General features: G+C 40.5%; 1 protein-coding gene across 4 annotated transcripts in view; it reads left to right on the top strand.

Moving 5' to 3' along the window:
- The window catches only part of DNTT (DNA nucleotidylexotransferase), a 225,084-nt gene that overhangs the window by 25,516 nt on the left and 174,097 nt on the right, over positions 1–25,471 (top strand). Inside the window, exons 3-4 of one of the 4 annotated variants that reach the window (XM_058187434.1) lie at positions 6,253–6,270; positions 7,518–7,612. In XM_058187434.1, coding sequence (XP_058043417.1) covers positions 6,253–6,270; positions 7,518–7,612 — 113 coding nt within the window. Of the gene's footprint in view, positions 1–6,252; positions 6,271–7,507; positions 7,613–25,471 lie in introns of all 4 variants that reach the window. The other 3 variants (XM_058187436.1, XM_058187435.1, XM_058187433.1) reach the window with 3 other exon arrangements.

Genomic DNA, 25,471 nt, shown 5'->3' on the forward strand with positions numbered 1-25,471 from the left:
AGATTAGTTCTTTACTGACATATTTAAGTAGAAAAGGAAGAGTCGGTACACAGGACACTTTTTTACTGTCACCCCCTAGATCTCTCTCTTTCTCTCTCTCTCTCTCTCCCTTCCCTGTCCCTCCCTCCCTCCCCACTCTCTCTCTATCTTTAAAAAACTCAATTTTCTTATAATTTTTGCAATGCATTTTTGAAAAGAAAAAAGAAATACTGTGTGTGCATCTGAATCTGTCCTGGCGAGTGAGCTAAATGGGAGTCAATAAGTTGCAACAAAATTATTTCAGGCTTGATCATAATTTAAACAGTGAATTATACTTTAATGGTGAATTCTAAAGTACAGACCTTATAATGTAGCTAAGTGGTTTATGCCACAATTATGTCTCCTAAAAATCAGGGCCAAATGAGATTTATAACAAATAATTCCATACATTTATAGGTGATTTCTACAAACTCTATTTCCACTCTTTTACAGAAGAGCCGGTTGAAAAACAACAACACCTATTTGGTGCCTTGGTTCTCAATCCATAATACTTTTACCACCAAAGGATTGAAAAAGTAATCTAGGTGGGAGACAAGATAAGCCTCTGAAATTTGAAGTGCTTAAAATTGTGTCTTGGTAAAAACCACTTATCAAGAAACAAGCAAATGGAGAAGGTCCAAATGGCCATTTTATTCAGTCCAAAGCTAACAGGTTAAGTGACTTTCTGGTCTCTTACACCTAGAAATGCCAAGAGCAAAACACCAGGGTTACACAGATCTCACACAGATAATCAATCAAAGATGGTTTGAGCCTCTTCCCAGACTGCAGAAGATTCCAAATAAATGAAGACTTGCTTTGTAACTGATAAGGAAAAGGACAAAACACAAACACAGTATATACCATTCATAGTGTGAAAACATTAGGTAAAGGTAAAAGTTCCCTTCGCACATATGTGCTAGTCGTTCCTGACTCTAGGGGGCAGTGCTCATCTCCATTTCAAAGCCGAAGAGCCAGCGAAGACGTCTCCGTGGTCATGTGGCTGGCATGACTAAATGCCAAAGGCACACGGAACACTGTTACCTTCCCACCAAAGGTGGTCCCTATTTTTCTACTTGCATTTTTTACCTGCTTTCGAACTGCTAGGTTGGTAGAAGCTGGGACAAGTAACAAAAGCTCACCCCGTTACACGGCACTAGGGATTCAAACCGCCGAACTGCCAACCTTTCAATTGACAAACTCAACATCTTAGCCACTGAGCCACCGCGTCCATGGCTCACCGCGTCGGAAAACATTATGTTCCTACAACTACAACTCAACCATTTTGATATATAAAATGGGTCAAGATTGTGCTCATGATTCTTACCAGCTGACCCTGCATTATAGCAGGAAGAGATAAAGCTGGATGGCAGTACTTATTCTTGAGTGCTGCCTGAACTCTAATTAGTCACTAACTGGCACAGATTAGCACAATAATAAAGATTCCATTCTTGAGGGTATTACAGGAGAGGCACAGAGGACATCTATAAACCGAAAGATGTTACTTACGTAACATCATGTAAGTGAAATGCATAACATCATGTAAGTAAACATACAGCTTGATTGAATCTGATTTCTTAGTCCAGCATACCACAAATATAAATATAAAAGTTATGATGTCTGTATACATATAAATAAGCTTGTCATACATCTTATACATCTCAAACATATAAATAAGGGAGGTTTGGTGTTTCTTTGATGGTGTGACAGCTGGGATTTAAAATACAGAAGGCTAAGAATCCCTCTCCTATTAGAATCATCAATCAATTAACTTTTCCTGCTCTTTCGTAATCTTTGAAAACACAACTACTTCCATGCTGCAGTAGGTGTGTCTCCTTGTTACAGTCACTGATTAAATTTAACGGCACCATTCAACATTGTTGATGTCAGCGGTGAGTTTCCAATAGTCTTACCACTGGTTCGGCATGCGCGCGCATGCTTGCTTCGCACACACATGTGCCAGCTGCGCGTGCGCCCGGCCTTCCGCGCATGTGCTTTGTTCACTTGTGTACCTTCTGTGCATGCGCTGGGCCTTGAAAACATGGCTAAACAGGATGGCATTACATCCGGGCAGGTGGGCGGGTCGACCTGCAGTCATCACTACCAGTTCACCTGAACTGGCACAAACTTCTGGTTGACGTGGCTACCTTAGTTACAAGAAGCAGGTAGTAAAGAGCATCTTATGGAAGTCATAAGAGGAAAGCAAATTATTTGAAATATAATTGGCAATAATGGTGGATGCTGTTCCAAAGGGCAATTAACACAACAGAAAAAGCTTGTCTTCTGGGTCCCATTAGATGACATTGTTTCATAGAAGGAGCTTGAACTCTACTGGATCTCGTGTAGCAAGAGAAAAAATGAAGATAGGTGGTACTGCAAAAAGGGTGTCTATTTTTTTTTTAATGCCTGAAAGAGTCAGTGTTGATTTCTGGTGGCTTCCAGGACAAGTCCCTGCAGTTTTCTTGGCAAGGTTTTTCAGGAGTGATTTGCCCTTGCCTGCTTCCTAGAGCTGAGAGATTGTGAGAGACTGACCCAAGATTATCCAACTGGGTTTTTTTTGTTTGTTTTTTTAATAAAGTTTTTTATTTTATAGACAAACATACATTTAAAGCATCAACAATTCCTTCCGTGTGACGTCTCGGTGTTTTCTTCCTGGCTCCATTATTTTGCTGTTTCTTCTTTCTTCACTTCAATTTGAATTATTCAACTGGGTTTGTTTATTTTATTTTTATTTTATTTATTTTATTTTGTCAATCATATATAAGATAACAGGTAAAAGTATAAACATTATTTGGATACATGAAAAGAGTAAGTAAAAAGGAATATTAGGACAGGGACGGTAGTCACACAGGTGCACTTATGCACGCCCCTTACAGACCTCTTAGGAATGGGGTGAAGTCAACAATAGACAGATTAAGCTTAAAGTTTGGGGAGTTTGGGGAAGAAACCACTGAGTCAGGTAGTGCTTTCCAGTCATTGACCACTCTGTTACTAAGTCATATTTTCTGCAATTGAGTTTGGAGCGGTTTACCTTGAGTATTATTGGCTCGTGTATTGTTGTGGTTGAAGCTGAAGTAGTCATTGAAAAGTAGGACATGGTGGTAGATAATTTTATGTACTATGCTTAGGTCAGACTGAAGTCGGCGTAGTTCTAAGTTGTCTAAGCCCAAAATTTGGAGTTTGGTGGCATAAGGTATATATATATTTTTTATTCAAAATTTTTTACAAAATTCCCCTTCCCCCCTCCCTTCACAACCCCTCCCCTCCTTCACAACCCCTCCCCCCCGACTTCCCTGAACGAGCACAAGGTATAGTTAAAAATAAAACAAACATATGCTAAAAAAAATTTGTTCCAACTCAATTATACTCCTACAATTCTCATCAGTTCCTAACTTCCCCCCAAAACAATCAAAAATAATACATCATAATCATTCAAAAGCAGTCTGATAACTCTTAGTCTGATATCTACTTTGAATATAGTCAATCCATTTTTTCCATTCCTTTAAGTATCTTTCTTGCGTATTGTCTTTCAAAAAGGCTGATATTTTCGCCATCTCAGCCAAATTGGCAACTTTCAATATCCATTCTTCTATTGTAGGTACCTCTTTTTTCTTCCAATACTGTCCTATTAGTAATCTTGCTGCTGTTATTAGATTTAAAATCAATTTAGTCTCAATTACTATACAGTCCATAATAATTCCCAACAGAAAAAATTGCGGCAGGAACTTTATCTTCTTCTTCAGAACATTTTGTAAAATCCACCAAATTTTTATCCAAAAGGCCTTTATATCCTTACAAGTCCACCAAATATGAAATATGTAGCGTCATCACAATTACATCTCCAACAGTGGCATAAGGTATTTTATTGCGGGTAGAGGAGTGGAGGACTCTTCTGGTAAAATATCTCTGGACTCTCTTGATTGTATTTATGTCTGATATGCAGTGTGGCTTCCAGACAGATGAGCTATATTCAAGATTTGGTCTAGCAAATGTTTTGTATGCTCTAGTTTGTGCCTCAGGTGGAATTAGATCTCAAAGACTCCTGGTTTCTAGTCCGATGCCTTAATTGCTTTACCATACTGGCTATCATGGGGTATAATTGTTGTATCGTTAATATAATGATGGTTCTATGAGAGCGACGTGCAAACATGTACAGCTGATGCAGCAAATGGAGCTGCTCGCGCAGGTGGAACTGAACGTATGCTTGTCTCTTGATTCCGTGGCCCGGTTCTGAACGTGTCATGGCCCAATAGAGCTGCTCGCGCAGGTGGAACTGAACGTATGCTCGTCTCCCGATTCTGTGGTCCGGTTCTGAATGTGTCATGGCCCAATAGTGGGCTGCGGCCTGGGGGCTGGAAACTCCTGGTCTATAGAATTGGTTCATTTCAGCAGGTCCCAGGTTCTAGAATTTATTGTCCTATGGAGTCCAGCTAAGCACCTCATTGATTGTGTTTAAAAGGCGAGTTAAAACAACCCCATTTCTGTATACTTTATCATGCTGTTTAACACTCTTGATAGTTTCTTCATGCTCTCTCTGTGTGTGCCTCCTTTATTACTTAATCTTCTAAAAAGGGTTTGATTGCTATGGTAGACAATGTAGAAAAGTATCAGATCTCACCCTCATAGTCTCTTAGAAGAGCTAAAATGATATTTTTTTCCTTTATTGCTTCCTTTTATGGGTGCCACTGAGATGCTGAATGGAATTTGTTTTAATTTGATTATCTCATTGGGTGGAGAGAGCCATTTTAATTTGATTTGTTTTCAGGCTGTTATAAATTATCGGTGCTGGCTTTGTGTAGGCAATATCCCCACAACAGCCCTTTTCTTTTAATCTCTGAGATGGCTGATAAGTATATTGAATAAATTAACGAAATAATTATTGTCTCAACTGAAGTTTGAATGTTCCCAATTTTGTAATTGTTTGATTACCTGAACATTTCCTTGTTTTTGATCAATTGTATTATCATTTCTAGCTAAAACTAATTGGAGCTTGATTGTGGAGAACGCAAATACTTTTTTAAATACACAATTTGCTCTTCTATACTGATATCCTAAATTTGCCTTATTCTGCCTAATTATAGCATCAAATCATAGCAGTTTTCTCTCACCTCCTAGGTAAGAGTGACCTTTCTGGGTGTCCTGCAGTGGGCAAGTCTTGTCACTCTACTAGAGTCCAATATTTGTCACTGACCCTCATCTAAAATTAGCTGATCGTAACATAAGCAATGTCTATTTCATGTAGCTCCAATTAAATTACAGCAGAATTAATTTGAAAACCCTTAAAAACCAATTAACCTTTATTTCAACTCTTCCTTATTTCTAGAGATGGCAAAGTATCCTACACCAAGTTAATCTGGATAGCAAAGCATCACAAGCTGCTTTAAACATATTCATAGCAGGATATCTTCTACTTGTTTTTATTTCATTATACTTTTTATGTGAATTCTACTCTGGGTTTTGGTTACACAAAGTTCATTTGAGATTTCTATTAATCATTCTGTTTGTGTAGAACTAAATGGGTGTTGCTCCTACGGTACAAATGTATAGGATAGTGTATTTATACCTTTCAGTCGGAAGTACAAAGTTTCTGTTTAATCTGATTTTCCTATGTTAACTCTTCCACTTTCCTGAAAGCAATTCTGTCTAAATCAAGGAAATATTATTGTATTTCAAGGCAGAGACTAGACAACTGGTGAGAATTCAAGACTCAAAAAATTTACAGGAAAAGGAAAAGAGGGGAATAATAAAAACAAGCAGTGTTCCAATATCTCAGGGACTGCCACAAAGAAAAGGGAGTTAAAGCACCTGAGGGCAGGACCAGAAGCAATAGGTGGAAACTAATCAAGGAGAGAAACAACTTAGAACTAAGGAGAAACAATTAATCAGTAGAACAACTTGCCTCCAGAAGTTGTGAATGCTCCAACAGTGGAAGTTTTTAAGAAGATGTTGGATAACCATTTGTCTGAAGTGGTGTGAAGGGTTTCCTGCTGAAGCAGGGGGTTGGACTAGAAGACCTCCAAGGTCCCTTCCAACTTATTCTATTCTATTCTATTCTATTCTATTCTATTCTATTCTATTCTATTCTATTCTATTCTATTCTATTCTATTCTATTCTATTCTAAGCAGATCTAGGATAGTCCTGATTGCTTAACCCAAAATGAAAACCCTATATAATTCTTATTGTTGCTTACTTAATGCTTGCATGACGACATTCCTTAAGAAGAAGACAGTTACTAGATCAAACCAAAAAAACCTGTTTAGCTCAATGTATAAGTTCCACAGTGGCCAAAAAAACCTGCCTCTCGAAAGCCCACATAAGTACAACAGCATTTTACTGGACTAGTATTAGATTAGACTAGGACTAGATTAGTGATATAAAATGTTGGGAATTTGCACTGGAATGAAAATATTTACAACAGGCTTTTTTTGGGGAAAAAAAACTGCATAGAAAGGAGAGATACATTTATTTGATTCTGATCATCCCATTTAGTTAGTAGCTTTAATAATAATGATTTGTTCTGATTACCTTTATCTTTGCAAAAGTCATTCTGAATAAAAACATGAATATGTATGTTTAAAATGTTTCTGCTTCTCCTTAAGGCCACATATATATTGTTAACTGGTTGGGTCTCTGAGTAGGCCTACACATATCCACCCATCATGCACACAGGTTGTTTACTCTCTTTTGAAAATTTGTCTAACTGTACTTTTTATTAACAAAAGGAATGAACAAATGGATAAATAGGTCCTACCTAACTTTCTACTTTCTATAATTTTGTATGTCTTGCATCGCAAGCAAATTAGTAATTATATGCATGGAGCATGGGCTGTATATGTTGGGCTCATCCCATAAATCTTAAATTTTTTCAAATGGTGCAACAAGGAAGATATGAATAGAAGTTAGATAGATAGATAGAATTCTTTATTGGCCAAGTCTGATTGGACACAGAAGGAATTTGTCTTTGATGCATATGCTCTCAGTGTACATAAAAAGACAAGATACACTCATCAAGAATCACAAGGCACAACACCCAGTGACAGTCATAAAGTACAATAAGCAATCAAATCATACTAGGAAACAATCTATCAATATAAATCTCAAGGATATAAGCAGCAAAATTACAGTCATGCAGTCACAAGTGAGAACATGGGTGACAGGAACGATGAGAAGATCAATAGCAATAGTAATGCAGCCTTAGTGACTAGTTTGACAGTGTTGAGGGAATTATTTGTTTAGCAGAGTGATGGTGTTCGGGAAAAAACTCTTCTTGTATCTAGTTGTCTTGGTGTACAGTGCTCTATAGTGTCGTTTTGAAGATAGGAGTTGAAACAATTTATATCCAGGATGCGAGGTGTTTATATATATGGTTGGAGGTGATTGTGCAGAAAATATACTTAGGACAGATCAGGATACTCATTTGAAATGGTTTGAAACTTTTGTTCTCCGACTTGTTGGATTGACAAATGGTATCTTTTCTCCCCGTCTACTTAGGTAGGTGAAGATCATTCTGCTACTCCAGATATTGGCGGAATTCGCATTTCCCCATATGCCTGCCAGAGAAGGACAACTTTAAAGAATTACAACCAAAAGTTGACGGTAATATCTATCTATCTATCTATATGTTGTGTCTTGCCCGCCCTCAGAGCAGCCGGGGCCTTCTTACCTGCTCCCGAACACTGAGGAATGTATGCCTCCCGGTCCCAGTCCTGGCTCCATGCCCACACAAACTGCAGAAGAAGGAGAATCTCCCTGCCCCAGCCCTGACTCCATGCCCAGGCAAACGGAGCAGCTAGACCCCTCCCCCTCCTCCACAGCATGTGAGCCTGAGGAGGGTTTATTACCAACAGCTGATTGGAGTGACCCTCGCATCAGAAGATTGGATAGGCGGAGGCAACAGAGGGAAGGGAGGGGCAGGCCTTAATGAGTGCTGAGTCATGGAGCCACACCCCATGGCCTATATAAAGGATCTGCTTTCTGGCAGTCTCTGAGTCAGGCAAAGTCGAACTTATCTTGCTGAAGTCACTTTCTAGTCTCCTGCCTGCTCTGAGGACTTTGCTAGGACTTTGGGCAGAGCTGCAGAGGCAAGCCTGATTCGGATTTCCCTGACCCAGCTGTCAGCGGAGGAGTGGGACACGACACTATATCTATATAAATATATATAGTTTTATTGCCAAGGTTAAAGGAATTTTGCTAATATTTTCATACGCAAGCGTGATCCACAAATTTGTGGATCATATACTCATCAGAAATATCTGTTCCAGTTTGTTTTTCCCATTTGGAAAGAATTCCTGTAAATTACAGGATTTGGATTTATTTTTAAGCAAATATAACATACAATGTTTGGATAATTTTGGATTAAATCTTACACGTTTACAAACTCCTTGGTCATAAAGCTCTGTATAGTTGATACATTCCTGTGCACAATTCAACACTGAGAGACAAGGACCTTTTCCCCATTGCTGCACATTGATGTTAGTGATGTCATTGAACTTGAATCTCCGTAGATAAAATGGAATTTTCTGCACTGGAGGCCTTTGATATGCATGGAGAGACTTCTATGTGAGCTGCAACCTAATAATTTCTGGAGTTTATTACCTTGAACACATTTTCTGAGAATAGTGGTTCCAATACATTGGCAGGTAACAATTGGCCAAAGATACTTGAGAATGAATGACAGTTCCTTTGATCTCATCCATCCAGAGTTATTGGAGCTACTTGTCAAATGGCTGGGAATTGTGTCTGCGTGAAGAAAATGCAGAGACAGATCCATTCTGAGCTAATCAGCATCCTGCAAGGAGGAAGTGTGAAGGAAATATGCATGCCATTAGCCTTTTTCCACATGGTTACTTAGTTCAAATCATACACACAGTCTCAGAATCATAAGCTGACACCAGAGGGTGTGAATCACACCCTGTTTTCTCTCTTTCTCTGTGTTTTCCTCTCTCTTTATATGTGTGCAGGAGAAAGCCAACTCAAACAGCTCTGTTTCTTTCCCAAATAAATCTTCATAGCGATTGGCTGCTGGAATCTCTGAGATAAATTTATCTCTCTTGGGATCTGAAGAGCAATGGAAGTTTAACATGATTTCTAGAGCAAGGGTCTCCAAACTTGGCAACTTTAAGACTTGTGGAATTCAACTCCCAGAATACCTCAGCCAGCATTCAACTCTGGGAGTTGAATTCCACAAGTCTTAAAGTTGTCAAGGTTGGAGACCCCTGTTCTAGAGTATACCAACTGCTCAGAGTTGCTATTGTTTGGACAACAAATAAGCGCAGCAATAAATAAGCAATTAGCAAACTGATGGTCATGCGATCAATCGTATAACCAGAGAGGGTTTTGTAAGACATCTATTTCAATTTCTGTTTCATTCAGGAAATTAATAATCAGGGTATTTCCGCAAGTTGCTCTCTAGGATCTGCTTGGAGACACTCTAGCAAGGGAGAGACCACTGTCCATTTGAAGGCTTGATAAATGAATCTTTTTGTCAAAATTCTTCTCCAATAGTAAGATAGGTGGTGTCCTCTGTTGGAAGAAAAATCCGTCTGGTTCAGATTCAAGCTGGGAGAAAGACGCTGGAAACAACATGGAGGCTGATTGGAAAGAAAGTTTGTTGATGAAGCAGAACCACCAGCAGCGTGTGGTTCTGGGGCAGCTGACCTATTGTGACCGAGGCCCAAGTAGTGATTACCAAACACAATACAGGCCTGAACAAACTTATTTTATTAAAACAGCTGAGAATTAATCCATTCTCAGCTTAGTCCAAAACAATTTCTTAATAAACAGTCCTGCGACCTTATCACCAACCTTTGTTGTCTTTGGCAACCTGCCAAAGGCTTTTCTTGGCAAAACCCCCACAAAGTTCAAGAGACACTGACAAGACACACTGGAATCAACGTTGCTTTTCCACAAAGAACCTAACGGCTCATTGCTGCTCTTTTAAGCCTTATGGGAGTGGCCAATCATCTTCTGACCTGACTCCCGAGTCGTCCTTTTTGCTTCAGCTGCTCTTGCCTTCTGGCAGCTCTTCACATGCGTGCACTAGGAACAGGCTCCTCCTGTTCCTCTGCCTCTCTGCTGTCAACCTCTGGAAGCTACAGAGCCCGTGCATCGCTCCCAGGTGGCCCTGGCCCCATCTCTGCCTCCGACGCAGAGCCCTTGTCCGGGCCTTTCCCAACTCCAGGACTGACCCATCATCCTCCCCAGACTCCTCACTGTCCGACTCCGCTGCCAGGTCCGCAAGCTGCTGGCGGACCACAACATGACCAAATGGTTGAATGAGTGGATGGTTCTTTATAGGTTTCTTTGACTTTGAAGTTTGAACTGTTCTGGGGGGTTGTGCAATGAAGGGGCTTGTGTCTTTTGTTAAATGGTGGTGGGTTAATCCTATTATGTCCTAAAGGGTCATGCCCTGTTCTTAGAATTTTGGGTAGAGGAGAATGTAAATTTTAATCCCATTCTTGGAGGGGAAATTCTTTTGTTTTGTGAATATGCTGGCCCAATCTTTCTTAGTGGGCATAAAATATCTGCTGGGAGCTATTAAGAAAGACTGAGTCTGCCTTCTGTCTCTAAGATCATGGTCTCCATTTCTCCTTTAGAGAACTATAATATTCTGCCCTTTTTTAATATTTCCCAAAATATTCCATTCTTCTGTGTATGTGGGGGCTTCTCACACCGCTGATAGTTTTAGTGTGTGCCCAGCTGAGATTTTCAAGCTGCATTTTTAAAAAAATATTGGTAGTGGCATTTACAATCAAATGATTTGAAGAGTGAAGAGTGATTGAGTTCTGAGCTTGGCAAACACCGAATCAATCACATGGCTGTTTCAGAGCACAGTCATTAACAATCTGCTGTAATCAATTAGAGCTCTTCACCCTGCAGGATTCATCCTGACTTGGAACTCTGAATCCACTGAAAGTGGAAGTCAAATGCTGTTATTTCAACCACATATTTGGAGGGTGGGGGAAAGAAAATTAATAATGTAATTAAAGTTTTTAGAATAAAAGTTACTGTCAGTGAAATAAGTATTTTATTTTTTGATCATCTAAGTCAGGGGTGTCAAACTTGCGTCATTATGATGTTGGCACATGACATACGGTGACTTTTTCCTCCTTCACTAAAATGGGGGAGGCCTGGCCAGTGCATGAGCATCCGGCCCACGGGCCACAAGTTTGACACCCCTGATCTAAATAGTATCATTGAGAGCAAAGCATCCAGAAGATGCCTTGGTGAGAAGAATCTCATGCCAATTGAAAGAAAACTTTTAAGAAGTTTTTTTATGGAAGAGATTAGATAGCCATTTGTCTGAAATGGTATATGGTCTCCTGCTTGAGCAGGACTAGAAGACCCCTCCCCAGGTCCATTCCAACTCAGTTATTCTGTTATTCTGATTTAGATTCAGGTCTATCATTTTCTTGGGGAATAATTCTTTCTAACCCAATGGAATGTTGGAAAGGAATGATGTAACTAGGATTTACATCAGCAGGATAACTTTCCAAGAATGGATTGGTATATGAAAAGAAGCCAGCAAAAGAAAGACGAGGTCTGAAAATGAATCAGATCTGGTTGGAGGCTATGCAGACCAAAAAAAAAAATATCCACTAGAACAATGGTTCTCAACCTGTGGGTCGCGACCCCATTGGGGGTCGAATGACAATTTGCCAGGGGTCGCCTAAGACCATTGGAAATATGGGAAGTATACTTGCGAGTCGAAGAATCGCACTCCAATGGTTGACTCCACAAGCCACCTGCAGGCTCTTCAAATCGCTAGCCGAATTCGGCTTCAGGCACAATGAATTAAAAAAGAGAGAAATCTTTGCTCTGATGTCTCCCTCTCAAGCCAGCTGCAATGCCTCCATCCTCAAGGCAATCGCAAGCAGTTCAGATCGGTAGCCAATATGGCTTCAGGCGCGATAAATTCAAAACGAAAATAATTTTACAGTTGGGGTCGCCAATTGTATTAAAGGGGTCGCAGCGCTATAAAGGTTGAGAACCACTGCATTAGAAATTCCCCAATGCATCCCTATTGGAGAGGCTAAAGGCATTGCTTTGGAATACTATCAATTGTTCCATTCTTAAGTCCCTTTCTCTTCCATTCTGATCGTGGAAACCAGAATGATGCTGCTGCTCTAAAAAGACTCAGTGTCAGTGTTCTGAGTAATAAATTTGCCAAAAGCAGAACTCCGAGGCAGGTAGATTCCTCAAAGAACATGTTTATTGGATACATCATATCGGCACAGTTAGTGAAAACCAACTCTAAAAGTTCCTGTGGTTTTCCCCTTAATTAAAAGAGCAAATATTTCCCTTTCCAGATGTCACCAGTCACATTGTCTAAAGAAAGCAGCTGGGAGGCTACTTAGTCACTCCTCTCCTCCTTCACTTACCACCTGTTGGGATGACCTTGGTTCCCACAAGAAAACTTTTTTTTTTTTTTTTACATTTATACCCCGCCCTTCTCCGAAGACTCAGGGCGGCTTACAATGTATAAGGCAATAGTCTCATTCTATTTGTATATTTTTTTACAAAGTCAACTTATTGCCCCCCCAACAATCTGAGTCCTCATTTTACCTACCTTATAAAGGGTGGAAGGCTGAGTCAACCTTGGGCCGGGCTCGAACCTGCAGTAATTGCAGGCTTTGTGTTCTAATAACAGGCTTCTCTATATCTACTTTCCCCTTCCCTTCCCCCTTCCAAAGTTATATATCTAACAAAAGTCAGTGCAGTTATTTTACACATTCTGGCCCACCTATACCTTATCCCTCCTTTTTTTGGTCTTTAAATCAGGATTAACTTCTGGTAATTGCCTGAGAGAGAGTGACTGACCCAAAATTACCCTGCTGGCTTTTGTGCCTAAGGTGGAACTAGAACTCACGGTCTCCCAGATTCTAACTGATGCTTTAACCACTAGACTGAACAGGCCTCTCCTTATTATTAGCCCAGTTCAAATGTGCTGCAACATGCAGAAATAATTCCTGGCAGGTGTTTGCTCAACTTCATTATTTTAGAAACAATTTTTTGTGTGCAAAAAATCAGCGCAGAGTTCTCATTTGTATTGGAATTAAAAGAAACCTCGAAGCAGGGAACACCTTCACTCAGTGGGTGGTTTCAAAATTTTTTACTACCGGTTCTGTGGGTGTGGCTTGGTGGGCATGGCATGGCATGGCTTAGTGGTCGTGGCTTGGTGGGCGTGGCAGGGGAAGGATACTGTAACATCTCTATTCCCACCCCACTCCAGGGGAAGGATACTGTAAAATCTCCATTCCCTCCCCAATCCAGGGGAAGATTACTGCAAAATCCCCATTTCCTCCCAATCAGCTGGGACTTTGGAGGCAGAGAATGGATGGGGGTGGGGCCAGTCAGAATTTTTACTATCGGTTCTCTGAACTACTCAAAATTTCTGCTACCGGTTCTCCAGAACTGGTCAGAACCTGCTGAAACCCACCTCTGCTTCACTCCATGTCCTGCTCAAGGACTACAAGGCTGGTAGCAGTATGATGACTTTCAAGTGAGTGGACTATAATTTTCAGACCCACTTTTTTAAAGCATTTTAGAGATGCTGGGTTTGGTTGTGCAGTAAAAAAAATAACGCCATCAACCCATTTAACAATTAAGATTTCCCATAGGCAAATCCTTACCTCCTATTTAATATCCAAGGTTTGGGAAAATGGATTCTATAGTTATAAACCAAGGCCATTGTCAAAGAGTCATCGCTGTGGGTCTCTCTGTGTATTAAATATGAATATATGTATATTTTCAGGATGCAAAGAATGCTAATCATTCCACTGAAATGAGGAACAGATTGGCTGTGTTGAATGTCAGACTGCAACCAGGTTCTGCTAGATGCTAAATTTCAATTCACTGCATCACTAATAATTCAGAAATTGTTCACGCTACTAGGTTGTTTTCTTCTTTTATGAAATTTACTGTACACCACAATCACTGTCTGACTCTCCCCCCCTCCCATAATTATTTCAGATATATATTAACATTAAGATATATTGCTTTCTTTGGGTTGTTTGAAAGTTTTTTTTTTTATTTTGCATCCTCTAGCTGAATTAACATCCCAAAACAGGAACATTATTATAAAGTTTTTGTGCTTGCTACATGACACATCTGAAGTCTGTTCCAGAATATATTGTTCTTTCTCATTTGCATCAATACTGTTAACATGAATTTCCCTTCATTTTTCAATTAATATTTATAGCCTAGAAGTTGCAAGATTTACTACTGTATGAAGGTAAATAACTGTGGACACCCTCAATCTGTTTCAGATTGTGCTTTGTTCAGTAATTAGTTAAGAAGATAATGAAAATAAGCGAGATGGCAAGTCTACAAAAACAGCCTACTGTTGTCCTTTTGGAATTGTTGTTAGTTGCGAAGTTGTGTCCGACCCATCGCGACCCCATGGACAACGTTCCTCCAGGCCTTCCTGTCCTCTACCATCCCCTGGAGTCCATTTAAACTCATGCCTACTGCTTCAGTGACTCCATTCCTTTTGGAAATTCCTTTTGGAATAGGGAATGTAAAACTTGAATTCTAGAAAAAAGAATTAAGAACTTAAAATATTTGCAACTGAATTTATGAACAGTAGTGATTTTAAGTATGGATGAAAATGATCCATGCTCTCGTTATATCATTTAATTGAGGAAAGAACTCTTTGTTTTGTTTTGAAGTGAGACAGTTACTAGTGTTGTGTGTAAGATATGTTAGAATCAGTGGTGGGATTCAGCCAGTTCGCACCACTTCGGGAGAACCGGTTGTTAACTTTCTGAGCAGTTTGGCAAACTGGTTGTTGGAAGAAATCATCAGGGCAGAGAACCGGTTGTTAAATTACTTGAATCCCACCACTGCTTAGAATAGTAATGTAGATTTGTGTGAATCCTAGGACTGGTAAATATGCGGTGTCACTATTATTGAGTTTCTGCTTGCACAGTTCTTTTGGCAAATGAAATGTGGAGGTAACACTATAGTTTGTATAAGTTCAAAAAGGTAATTTTTGCACTGTTCAATGACTGGACAGGCTTAGTCTGTTGGAAGTTTGTTAGGATGCATCCCGGCATAATGTATTGTTAACCTGAAAAATCAAGGTGAACTGGTTACACGGATCCTGACTTTTAAAGTCATAGCAACTTTCAAGTCCTCCCAGTTTATGTGCTGTGGATATAAGATGGTGTTTTTATATTGTAATTTCCTATGGTTTTGACTGACGTGTAGAAATTGGATATATAGTAATCCTTGATTTACAACAGTTCATTTAGTGACCCCCGAAAGTTACAATGACGCTGAAAAATGTGACTTATGTTTGTTTTTCTCAGTTATGACCATTGCAGCATCCCTCATGGTCGCGTGATTAAAATTCAGAAGCTTGGCAACTGACTCATATTTATGACAGTTGCAGTGTCCTAGGGTCATGCGATCACGTTTTGCGATTCTCTGACAAGCAAAGTCAATGGGTAAGCAAGATTCACTTAACAACCATGTAACGGATTTAACAACTGTAGTGATTCACTTAACAAATGTGGCAAGGAAGGTCCTAAAACGGGGCAAAACTCACAACTGTCTCCCTAAGTAAGAGAAGTGTTGGGGTCAATTGTGGTCATAAGTCAAGGACTACCTGTATTTCCTTAAACATACCTTAAATTGAAGTGTTTTTTATTATAGAAATGGAATTATATGACTATATTAGACTGGGAAAGCTTAATGAAGTAAAATAAAACTTATCAGCTTAAGGTCATTTTTCCACTACTGGCTGAAGGGGCTTCACTTATATTGAAGTGTTGTAGAACTGTCCTTATTACTGTTATAGCAATAGCAATAGCACTTTCATTTATATACTGCTTCACAATGCCTTACAGCTCCCTCTAAGCAGTTTATAGAATCAGCATATTGGCCCCAACAATCTGGGTCATCATTTTATTGACCTCAGAAGGATGGAAGGCTGAGTCAACCGTGAACAGGTGAATGCTCGAACTGCTGAATTGCTGGCAGTTGGCAGTCAGCAGAATTAGCCTTCAATACCGTATTTTAACCATTGCTCCACCACAGCTCTTTTTATGTTGGTAAAATGGTGGTTATTTGTGTATTTAGTCACTCTGAAAGTGAGGTGGCTGGTCTTTAAATTTGATAAATAAAATAAAATAAATGAACGAGACTTATAAACCACTTCAGTCTCAAAGGATTCTTGGGCTAAAGCCTGAATTACTATAAATTGTTAATGGATAAATGAGCTAAGACAATTTCCTGATTTCCTTAGCAGTTCTGTTAAATTTTGCATCCTGTTGTGTCTTGTCCGCTCTCACAGCAGCCGGGGCCTTCTTATCTGCTCCCGAACACGGAGGAATGTATGCCTCCCAGCCCCAGTCCTGGCTCCATGCCAGACAAGCTGAAGAGGAGGGGGCACCTCCTGGTCCCAGCCCTGGCTCCATGCCCAAGCAGGCTGCAGAGGAGGGAGCATCCCCCGGCCCCAGCCCTGGCTCCATGCCCAGGCAAACGGAGCAGCTAGACCCCTCCCCCTCCTCCACAGCATGTGAGCCTGAGGAAAGTTTATTTCCAACAGCTGCTGATTGGAGTGACCCTCGCATCAGAAGACTGGATAGGCGGAGGCAACAGAAGGAAGGGAGGGGCAGGCCTTAATGAGTGCTGAGTCATGGAGCCACACCCCATGGCCTATATAAAGGATCTGCTTTCTGGCAGTCTCTGAGTCAGGCAAAGTCGAACTTATCTTGCTGAAGTCACTTTCTAGTCTCCTGCCTGCTCTGAGGACTTTGCTAGAACTTTGGGCAGAGCTGCAGAGGCAAGCCTGATTCGGATTTCCTTGCGGAGGAGTGGGACACGACACATCCTTAAACTGAACATCTGTCCTCAGATACATTTCAGAATGCTATGCCATTGCCAATGCTGACACAAATACAGTTATTAGATGTTTTGAGACCTAAAATGGAAGGAAGGGGCCATGCATTCTTCAGAATGTGTTAAACTAGCCTAGAAGGATTACAATGCAGTTTCAGACAAAATATTCTCTTTTATGGTCATTGACCTGTTGACCAGGATGTTGTGGCCCGCCGGGAGCCATCAGAGCTGGTACCAGAGTCGGTCCGTGAGAAGGTTGGGGAGGAATATGGGCCAGTCCTGGGGGCTAAGGAAAGCTTGGACAAGGGCTCTATATTGGACACTGAGAGGGAGCTAAACAGCAGTGAGGTAGAGGAACAGCTGGAGCCTGTTCCCAGTGTGCACATGCGCAGAGCTGCCAGAAGACAAGAACAACTCAGAAAGCAGGGTCGACTTGGGAGTAAAGTCACACCTTGGAGGTGATTGGCCCCTCCTATAGGAAACAAAAGAGGAGCGAATGGGGAGTGGGCTTTTGTAGGAAACAATTCATTCGTTCCGTGACTCTGAGAGACTCTGCCAAGTTTTGCCTTGTACTGCATTTGGAAATTAGTTACCTGGCGGCCTTCCGAGCGAGATAAGGTCTGTGTTGATAAATATTCCTTTGAAAAACTTTTTGGACAGGCCTTGCTGACTGTGAATTCACAGTCGTGTAAATAAAAGAGATTTTGCCAGGACCAAGACTCTGCTTCCTGCTTTTTAAGGGAGCCTAGCCTAAACACAGGAATCTATTGACAGCCTTGAGGGAGCATATGTGCAAATGGCACCATTGTCTCTACAGGCCTTCAAGGTCATGGAAAGTTCCTCAGGAAACACACAATGTCCCTGAGATGACACCCAGAGTCCTTGGAAGACCTTCAAGGGAGGTGGATGACTATTTCTGTACTTCTTTATTTTATCTAAATCAGGGGTGTCAATTTCGATTTCATTGAGGGCCACATCAGGGTTGTGTTTGACCTTGGGGAGATTGGGGGTCTGGATGTGGCCACCTCAGCATCACTCATGTTGGGGTTACCTGTAGTCCTTTTCTTCTTTTTCTTTCCCTCTTCATTCGCCTTTCTTCTTCCTTTCCCTCTTTCATTAATTTTTCTTCCTTGCTCTTTCCCCATTTTTCCTTCTTTTTCTTTTTCTTTTTCTTTGTCTTTCCTCTTTCTCTTTCTTGTTTCCTATCCCTTCTTGCATGCTCAAATGCGAAAGGGGAAACATTTCTCCTTTTGTTTTGTTTTTAGTTTGATTTGCTAGCCTTTGGACAGTGAAACAGAGCCTGGGGGGGGCCTGTGTGCTGCCCCCAGGTGCTGCTTTTGCCCATGATAGCCTCCTGCAGCCCCCTGTCAGTGAAAATGGAGCTTGGGGGGGGGCTTGCGGTTTCACTGGTAAAGGCACTGTAGCAAAGGCACTACGGTTTCTCTGGCAAAGGCACCTTAGTTCTCCCAAGCTCTGTTTTGTCTGGCAGAGGGTTGCAGGAGGCCATCACAGTCAAAAATGGGGCTCAGGTCTTTGCTGTTTCCAGGGCAGCCCCATGGGCCAGATCTAAGCACGGACCTTGAATTTGACACCCGTGATCTAGAGTGTGCCAGCATGTCTGGGTGGGGTGTGCCAGTGCTTTTGGGTGGAGAAGTGGACAATGTAACAAACATATATATATGAGTGTTAAAAGGGAGTTCAAGGTCCCCTCTTGCTTTGAGGGACCTGTTTTTATTCAGCTGAATAAACGCATAAAGCTTATGAAGGCAAATACCTGGACTCCGTATTTATACTGAGCTACACCTGAAACTGGCAAAACAACCAACCCACCAACAAAGCATATAGGATAGACAATAGAGCAATCAGGAGGCACCTATTCTGATTGAGCTCATTAGTTTTGCTGAATTTTGTAGACTTTTATTGTGCCTCTCTGCAGGTTTCACTTATCCTCTCAACGTTGAGTGGCAAGGGGAAAAATGTGAATGTATAGCTGAGTTGTAGTTAGTGATCAGCAGCTGTGAACCCTGGCAGTTGCAGATGATAGCTTTCACTAGCTTTGCGGATGCTCTTCACAGCTTTTAGGAAAGGCTCAGAGGACCCAATAATCAAGAAACTTTCCTCTGGATGAACAGGAATTTTTCTCTTTCTTTCTCTTAAGCCCATTCGATGGATTCAAGACAACAGGGTTTGTTTGTCAAGATCTGCCATTAATAACAGGATGTTACTTAGGACAATTACACCTTATGTTCTAAAAAGTTCTGTCACCTGCTTTCCTTGGGATACAGGTAGTCCTCAACTTACGACCGTAATTGAGCCTGCAATTTCAGTTGTAAGTTGTGAGAGTCATAAAGTGGGTCACCCATATGACCGCCCCCCCCTTATTTTGTGATTTTACATAGAGTGGCGGGACATAAAGCAAACACCATGGTTGCTAAGTGAATGCCACCAGTTGTTTGGTGAACCCATTGTTCACTATGGGGTGTTTTTTTTTTTGCTGAAAACTGAAAGTCACTGATGGTTTCTGGGCGGAAAAAAGTCATATATTGGGGTCATGTCACTATAGGATACTGCAAATGCTCGTAAATGTGGGCTGGTTACTGAATGCCCAAAATGCATTCATGTGACCCTAAAAAGGTTCTGAACATCAGAACTTCGATCTGGGTTATAAATATTTTTTGGGAAGAGGGGGGGTACGTCAGAACTTGTACAATTGCGAAGAGACTGGTTGTAAGTTTATGACGATCTGTATAGTCAAGGAACTTATTTCTTTTTTTAAAAAGTAATTTTTATTAAACTTTTGACTTTTAAAAACAAAGTAAAGAAAAATACAACAAAAAATGAAAACAGATTAAAAGCACGTCACATACATAACATTATATCATACGTTATTTTACAGCTTACTGTATCGACAAAAATATATATTCTCCGTTCTTATTCAATCGTTCTTCGACGTGCTTATATTTACATTGATGTCTATTTACAGAACCATCCTTGTCCGGTTAGCACTATTCAGTAGTTTACACTTCCTAGTTTTAACCCAATTAAATTAACATTCCGAATTATTATTTTGATTTCTTTTTTCTAACCAATCATCTAGTTTGTTCCACACACTATAATATTCTGACTCTTCCCTCTCCTTAATCTCCAGCATCATCTTAATCATTTCTGCACATTGTAGAATTTTTCGAATTGCTATTTCCTCTCCTGGTACATTGTTTTGTTTCCATCCATGTGCGACAGCAATCCTTGCTGCCATTAATATATGAAGTATTAGATATTGTAAATATTTGTCTATTTTTGAGTTAATTATTGCTAATAAATAGAGTTCTGGTTTAAATTCCATTTTTAATTGGGTAAGTTTCTCCAGCCAATTTTAAATTTTTCGCCAATTTTTTTTTTATATTGGGGCATATCCACCACATATGGTAGTATGTGCCTAGTTTATAACCACATCTCCAACAATTCGGTGGTAAATTTGGGAACATAAGGAACTTATTTCTAAGCAAGCACATAGAGGGTAAACAGTTGCATTGGTTTCTCTGTAATACTGAGTTTTGGCAGCATGTTATGATCTAAAGAATTCTTTATTTGTACAAAGTATATACACACAAAGAGCTTTAATCAAATAGTTCTGTTATTATATAATCATCTCAAGACTAAATGAGGTCTGCCGAATAAATTGAGGGCAACTGCATTTGCTTAGATTTTGCTTTTGACTCCCAAACTATTTGTAATAAATCTCTAGTCTTTCAATTATTTCTACTAGAATCAATCCTTTTTATGAAGGATTCCCACGCTACTGACATCAGTTTAGTTTAGTTTATTAAATTTCTATACCGCCCTTCTCCCGAAGGACTCAGGGCGGTTTACAGCCAAAATAAAACAATATACATAAATAGATTAAAAAACACTATAAAAATCTAATTCAAATTTGGCTAAACATTAAAACTATTAAAAACAATAGTAAAACCCCAATTAAAAAACATAACACATTAGGCCAGCCCCGCGCGATGAAATAAAAGGGTCTTGAGCTCATGTCGGAAGGTCCGGAGGTCAGGGAGTGATTGTAACCCCAGAGGAAGCTCGTTCCAGAGGGTAGGTGCCCCCACAGAGAAGGCTCTCCCCCTGGGGGTCGCCAGCCGGCACTGTTTCATTGTTTCAGATAATTTCACTCAAATTCATTGACTGAATGAGTGCTAATGACCAGATGACTACAAGGAATATAAATCCTTCCATCCTCCACCATTCAGTCAGAACTGAAGAAGCTTCTTGGATGAGAAGTGAAATGGCTTGAAGGAAAAACAAAATCCAGTTGCCTTTTCAAAAAGCACCTTTGGGACGGCAACCACAGAAATTGAGCATGGTCATCCTGAGACTTTTGCCAAGCATAAATAGGTCAAAGAGTAGAGTAGGCTGCCTTGATGAACACATATTCATTGTGCATGCATACCAGCATCTGAAAAACAAATTCCAGCTATATTAGCTTTCCTTAACTGAATCTTGTCCAGATGTATTGGGACTGCAGTTCCCCAAATACTCAAAATAACATGGCAAAAACGTGCTGGGTATTCAACACATCTGGAGCACAGCAGATTGGAGAAAGTTGTTCTGAGCTATAAGCTCATTTTCACTCTCCAGGAATTTTGTGGACTAGATGTCTCTGGAGGGGCCTAGAAGAGCTTTTGAAGATAATGGACAACTTCCACATTTCTTTAACCGGAATCTAAATTGTTATAAAACAAGAAAGATTTGTTGAGTAGGTGGCCTCAAATGACAGCAAATTGCCTGGGGACTACCAATGACATGCAGTATAGGAAAATGGGGACTTATATTTACCCCAAAAGATAGTCAATATACCAACAGTTTTATAATCTTAAATCCTGCTGTTTTTATCTGATGCTTGCACTGTGACTGTAATTCATATGCTTAGAAAAATATGTCCCAAAATATTATTTTCTGTGCAAATATGGAGCTTCAATGAGGCATCTGTGTAATTTACTTATACAAGCTGTGGGCATTCAACCATTAAATGCTGCATTGTCTCTGGCTGAGTGCCATGTAAGCGGCAAATTAGGTCCAAAGCATCTTGAATTATGTGTCAGTGATAGCATCTTGTTAGAATCACTTTATTTTAAGATATAGCTATATTGCCTTTTCTTCCTTTTGTAACTTGATGATCTTTTTCCCCCATCTATTTTTATTTTTAGCTTTTGAAGTCAGAGTTTCAGCCTGTGCTGATTGTGAACTCTTTGATAAATACAGGATATTCTTGCCCCCCCACCCTCTTTCAACTTCGAGGGGGCCTCTGGGACTTCAGCAATGCCATTTCTGAACTCTTGCGTAGAAGAGGAGCTGTTTTATAAAGGCAATTAAATGTGGCATTTTCCATACTGACATCAAAACAAGACAACAGGTGCTTTGTTAATCTGACAGCCAGTCTCAGATAATGGCTCAGAATTTTCAGTATTTACTTCCAGAGGAGAAAACTTCCATTTAATTTTCAGCCTGAATTATAATCAACTTACATTTTTCAGACCTCCATGTGAACTTATATTTTAATAGCGGGCAAGACCTTTTAGATAAGTAGTTTGTAATCCAGGGGCTTTCATTTGCACCTGTATTCAGAAATCTGTGATTGCTGGAGCTACTCTAATGTCCTAAGTGTGAACAATTGTGATACTTTTGGAAAAAAATCCCATTATGCTTGGCCTGAAGCCTGTGCATTGTGAGAAATGCTATTGAACAGCATACCGACAATGGTCTTTTTTTAGATGCTTCACACACTCTAAAAGCAGCTGTTTCTGTTTGGACAATATTTGGGGAAAGAGTATTATTTGGCTAGAATTGTTTTGCTGGTGGGAAGCTTGTTTTCTTGCTTTCCTTGGGCTTCATCTTAAGAGGCGTCTTGGTGCTGAGACTGGGTGGGGCTGGCATTGTCGTCATGCTATGAAAAATAAAAAAAGAAAGCCATGCCCACAGCCCTTTGCAAAGGAGTGTTTTGTATGCTGCGGTTCAGGGCCTTCTTCTTCTTTTTCCCACCACAAAGTCAGTCCCAGCACAGGGCACAGCCAGGCTGGCAATATCTTGTCAACAACAGGAGCAAGAAAGGGAAGGTCAACTGGGGCAGCAGCTTGCAGGGCAGCAGGGGTCCTGAAGTGCTATGGTGACTGGGACTGGGCTGGACAATTAGAGATTTCTGGGGAATGGTAAACTGCCACAGAGCTGTGAGATTCTGGGACTGCTTGTTGCCCCACAAGGCAGGATGCAGGATAGCCAAAGGGCATCAATTGGTGGGTGGGTGGAACTGGAGCAGTCCCTCATCTTATTGAGGTGCAAGGCTAGGAGGGACCAAGCCTGAAATTGGGATTGGGATGGTTCTTCAGCTAACAGCCAGTAAAATTTTGGTTATAACAATATAAAAAGATGTTGAGACTCTAGAACAGGTGTGTCAAGCTCGTGGCCTGTGGCCCAGATGCATCGTGCACTGTCCGATTTAGCGAAGGGGGAAAAGTCATGATACATCACGTGACGCCACCATGATAACTCGAGTTTGACACCCCTGCTCTAGAAAGAGTGCAGAGAAGAGCAACAAAGATGATTAGGGGACTGGAGGCTAAAACATGTGAAGAACAGTTGTAGGAATTGCATCAGATTTAATGAAAAGAAGGATTAGGAATGAGATGATAGCAGTGTTCCAATATCTAAGGAGTTGCCACAAAGAAGAGGGAGTTGACCTATTTTCCAAAGCACCAGAAGGCAGGACAGGAAACAATGGATGGAAACTAATGGAGGAGAGAAGCAACCTAGAAATAAAGAGAAATTTCTTGATAGTTAGAATTATTAATCAGTGGAATGCCTTGCCTTCAGAAATTATGGGTCCTCCATTACTGGAGGTTTTAAAGAATAAATTGGACCAGCTGTCTGAAATGGCATAGGGTTTTCTGATTGAGAAGGGGGTTGGACTAGAAGACCTCCAAGGTCCCTTCCAACTTTGTTATTCTGTTCTCCCTATTGATGGCAATGGAGATTGCCAAGATTACAGTTGGTAAACAATGTGGTCATTTTACAACATTGCTTAGTGATCAAAATTCAAGTCCCGACTGTAGTTGTAAGTCGAGGATTACCTGCATTCATTTATTTATTTCTCTCCGCATTGGCACACTGTCTGCCCAGCCCTAAAGGGGGAAATCCAAAAAACCCAAACATTATAACTGAAGTAAAGTTTGTACTGTTGTGTCAACAGTCTTCCCAAACTCCAGCCAAGGAATGTATTTAAATAATGAATGGAAGTAAACTGGAACTAAAGCACTTCATAGATCTTGTCTTCTAATCCTATATATATATATATATATATATATGATATATATATGTCTTTGGTTACATATTTGGTTATTTGCTCAAATTCCCCTGCAACTCAGACTAATCTGAGCACAACCAAGCCCCCACCCAAACAGGACACACCCCCAGCCAATCAGAGCACAAAAAACCCCCATCCAATCAGAGCACAGCCAAGCTCCCACCCAATCAGTTCAAACCCCCCCAGCAGTTAAAAAGGAAGAAACAGCTGCAATCACACATTGCTCCCAGAAGCACGAAGCTGAAGCCTGAAGATGACGAATTGCTCATAACACATTCAAGCGTTTATAGTATCAAATCATTTGTTGATGTTTATTTCTTTTAAAATATTTCACTGTTTAAGCAAAGTTTTGATGACAAAATAGTTCCTTCTGACTTGGGTATTGCTTTGAAAAATTCCTTTTTTCTGACATCATTTTGTCAGTGAGGGCAAGAAACTTTAATGATAAAAGTTTAAAATACTAACAAGAGTGTATGGATTTTGGATCCATCCTGGTGAAGAGCTGGCTAATACTAATGTGTACATTAGGCCTGTACACAGTCTCACACAAGCCATATCAACTCTGTTTCTCCCTTTTATAAACGTGTCATGTTCAGGATACAGGTAAGCCAATGCCTGCTTGTCCAGGTGTGAGCTTGTGCAGGGTCTGTTGTGTTTCTCAACATGCCACATGCCTGAGTATTTCTCAGATTAAGACTCCACTGCCAACTGAGAGCTGGTGTTCTTTGTGTCTGCAGCAATACTAGCTCTTCTTACTCTGGCAAAGAGGATGTGTCTACTGGCCAAAATGGCAGCTAAAACATCAGTGCATCTGAGGAGGAATGGAGGCTACAGTGCTAAAAGTGTTTGATGACCTTATTCGGTCCTACTGAAAAATGGGGATTCCCTGGAGAGATATTTGAGGAGGTTGGAAACAAGGATGCCTCATCCCTAGATTGGTTTACAGGTAGTCCTTGATATACAATCTAATGGAGCTTGCCCAGTATGGTTGTATGTTGTAATGATCATAAAATGTGATTGATCCCAATTTTATGACCTCTTCGCAGTGGTCGTTGAGCGAACAATGGTTTTTTATGGGTGTGATTTTTCTGAAAATTGGAAACAAGTGCTGGTTTTCAGCAAAACTGTCATAAAATGTGGTCATGTGACCATAGCTCACTGCAAATGCCAAAATTGCAGCCTTCTTGCTGAATGTCCAAAGCTGAATCATGTGACCATGGAGGGAGCTCAACCATCAGAACTTCGAAAATTGT

Source organism: Ahaetulla prasina, chromosome 6 (assembly GCF_028640845.1).
Source record: "Ahaetulla prasina isolate Xishuangbanna chromosome 6, ASM2864084v1, whole genome shotgun sequence".
NCBI classification, from domain to species: Eukaryota; Metazoa; Chordata; class Lepidosauria; order Squamata; family Colubridae; genus Ahaetulla; species Ahaetulla prasina.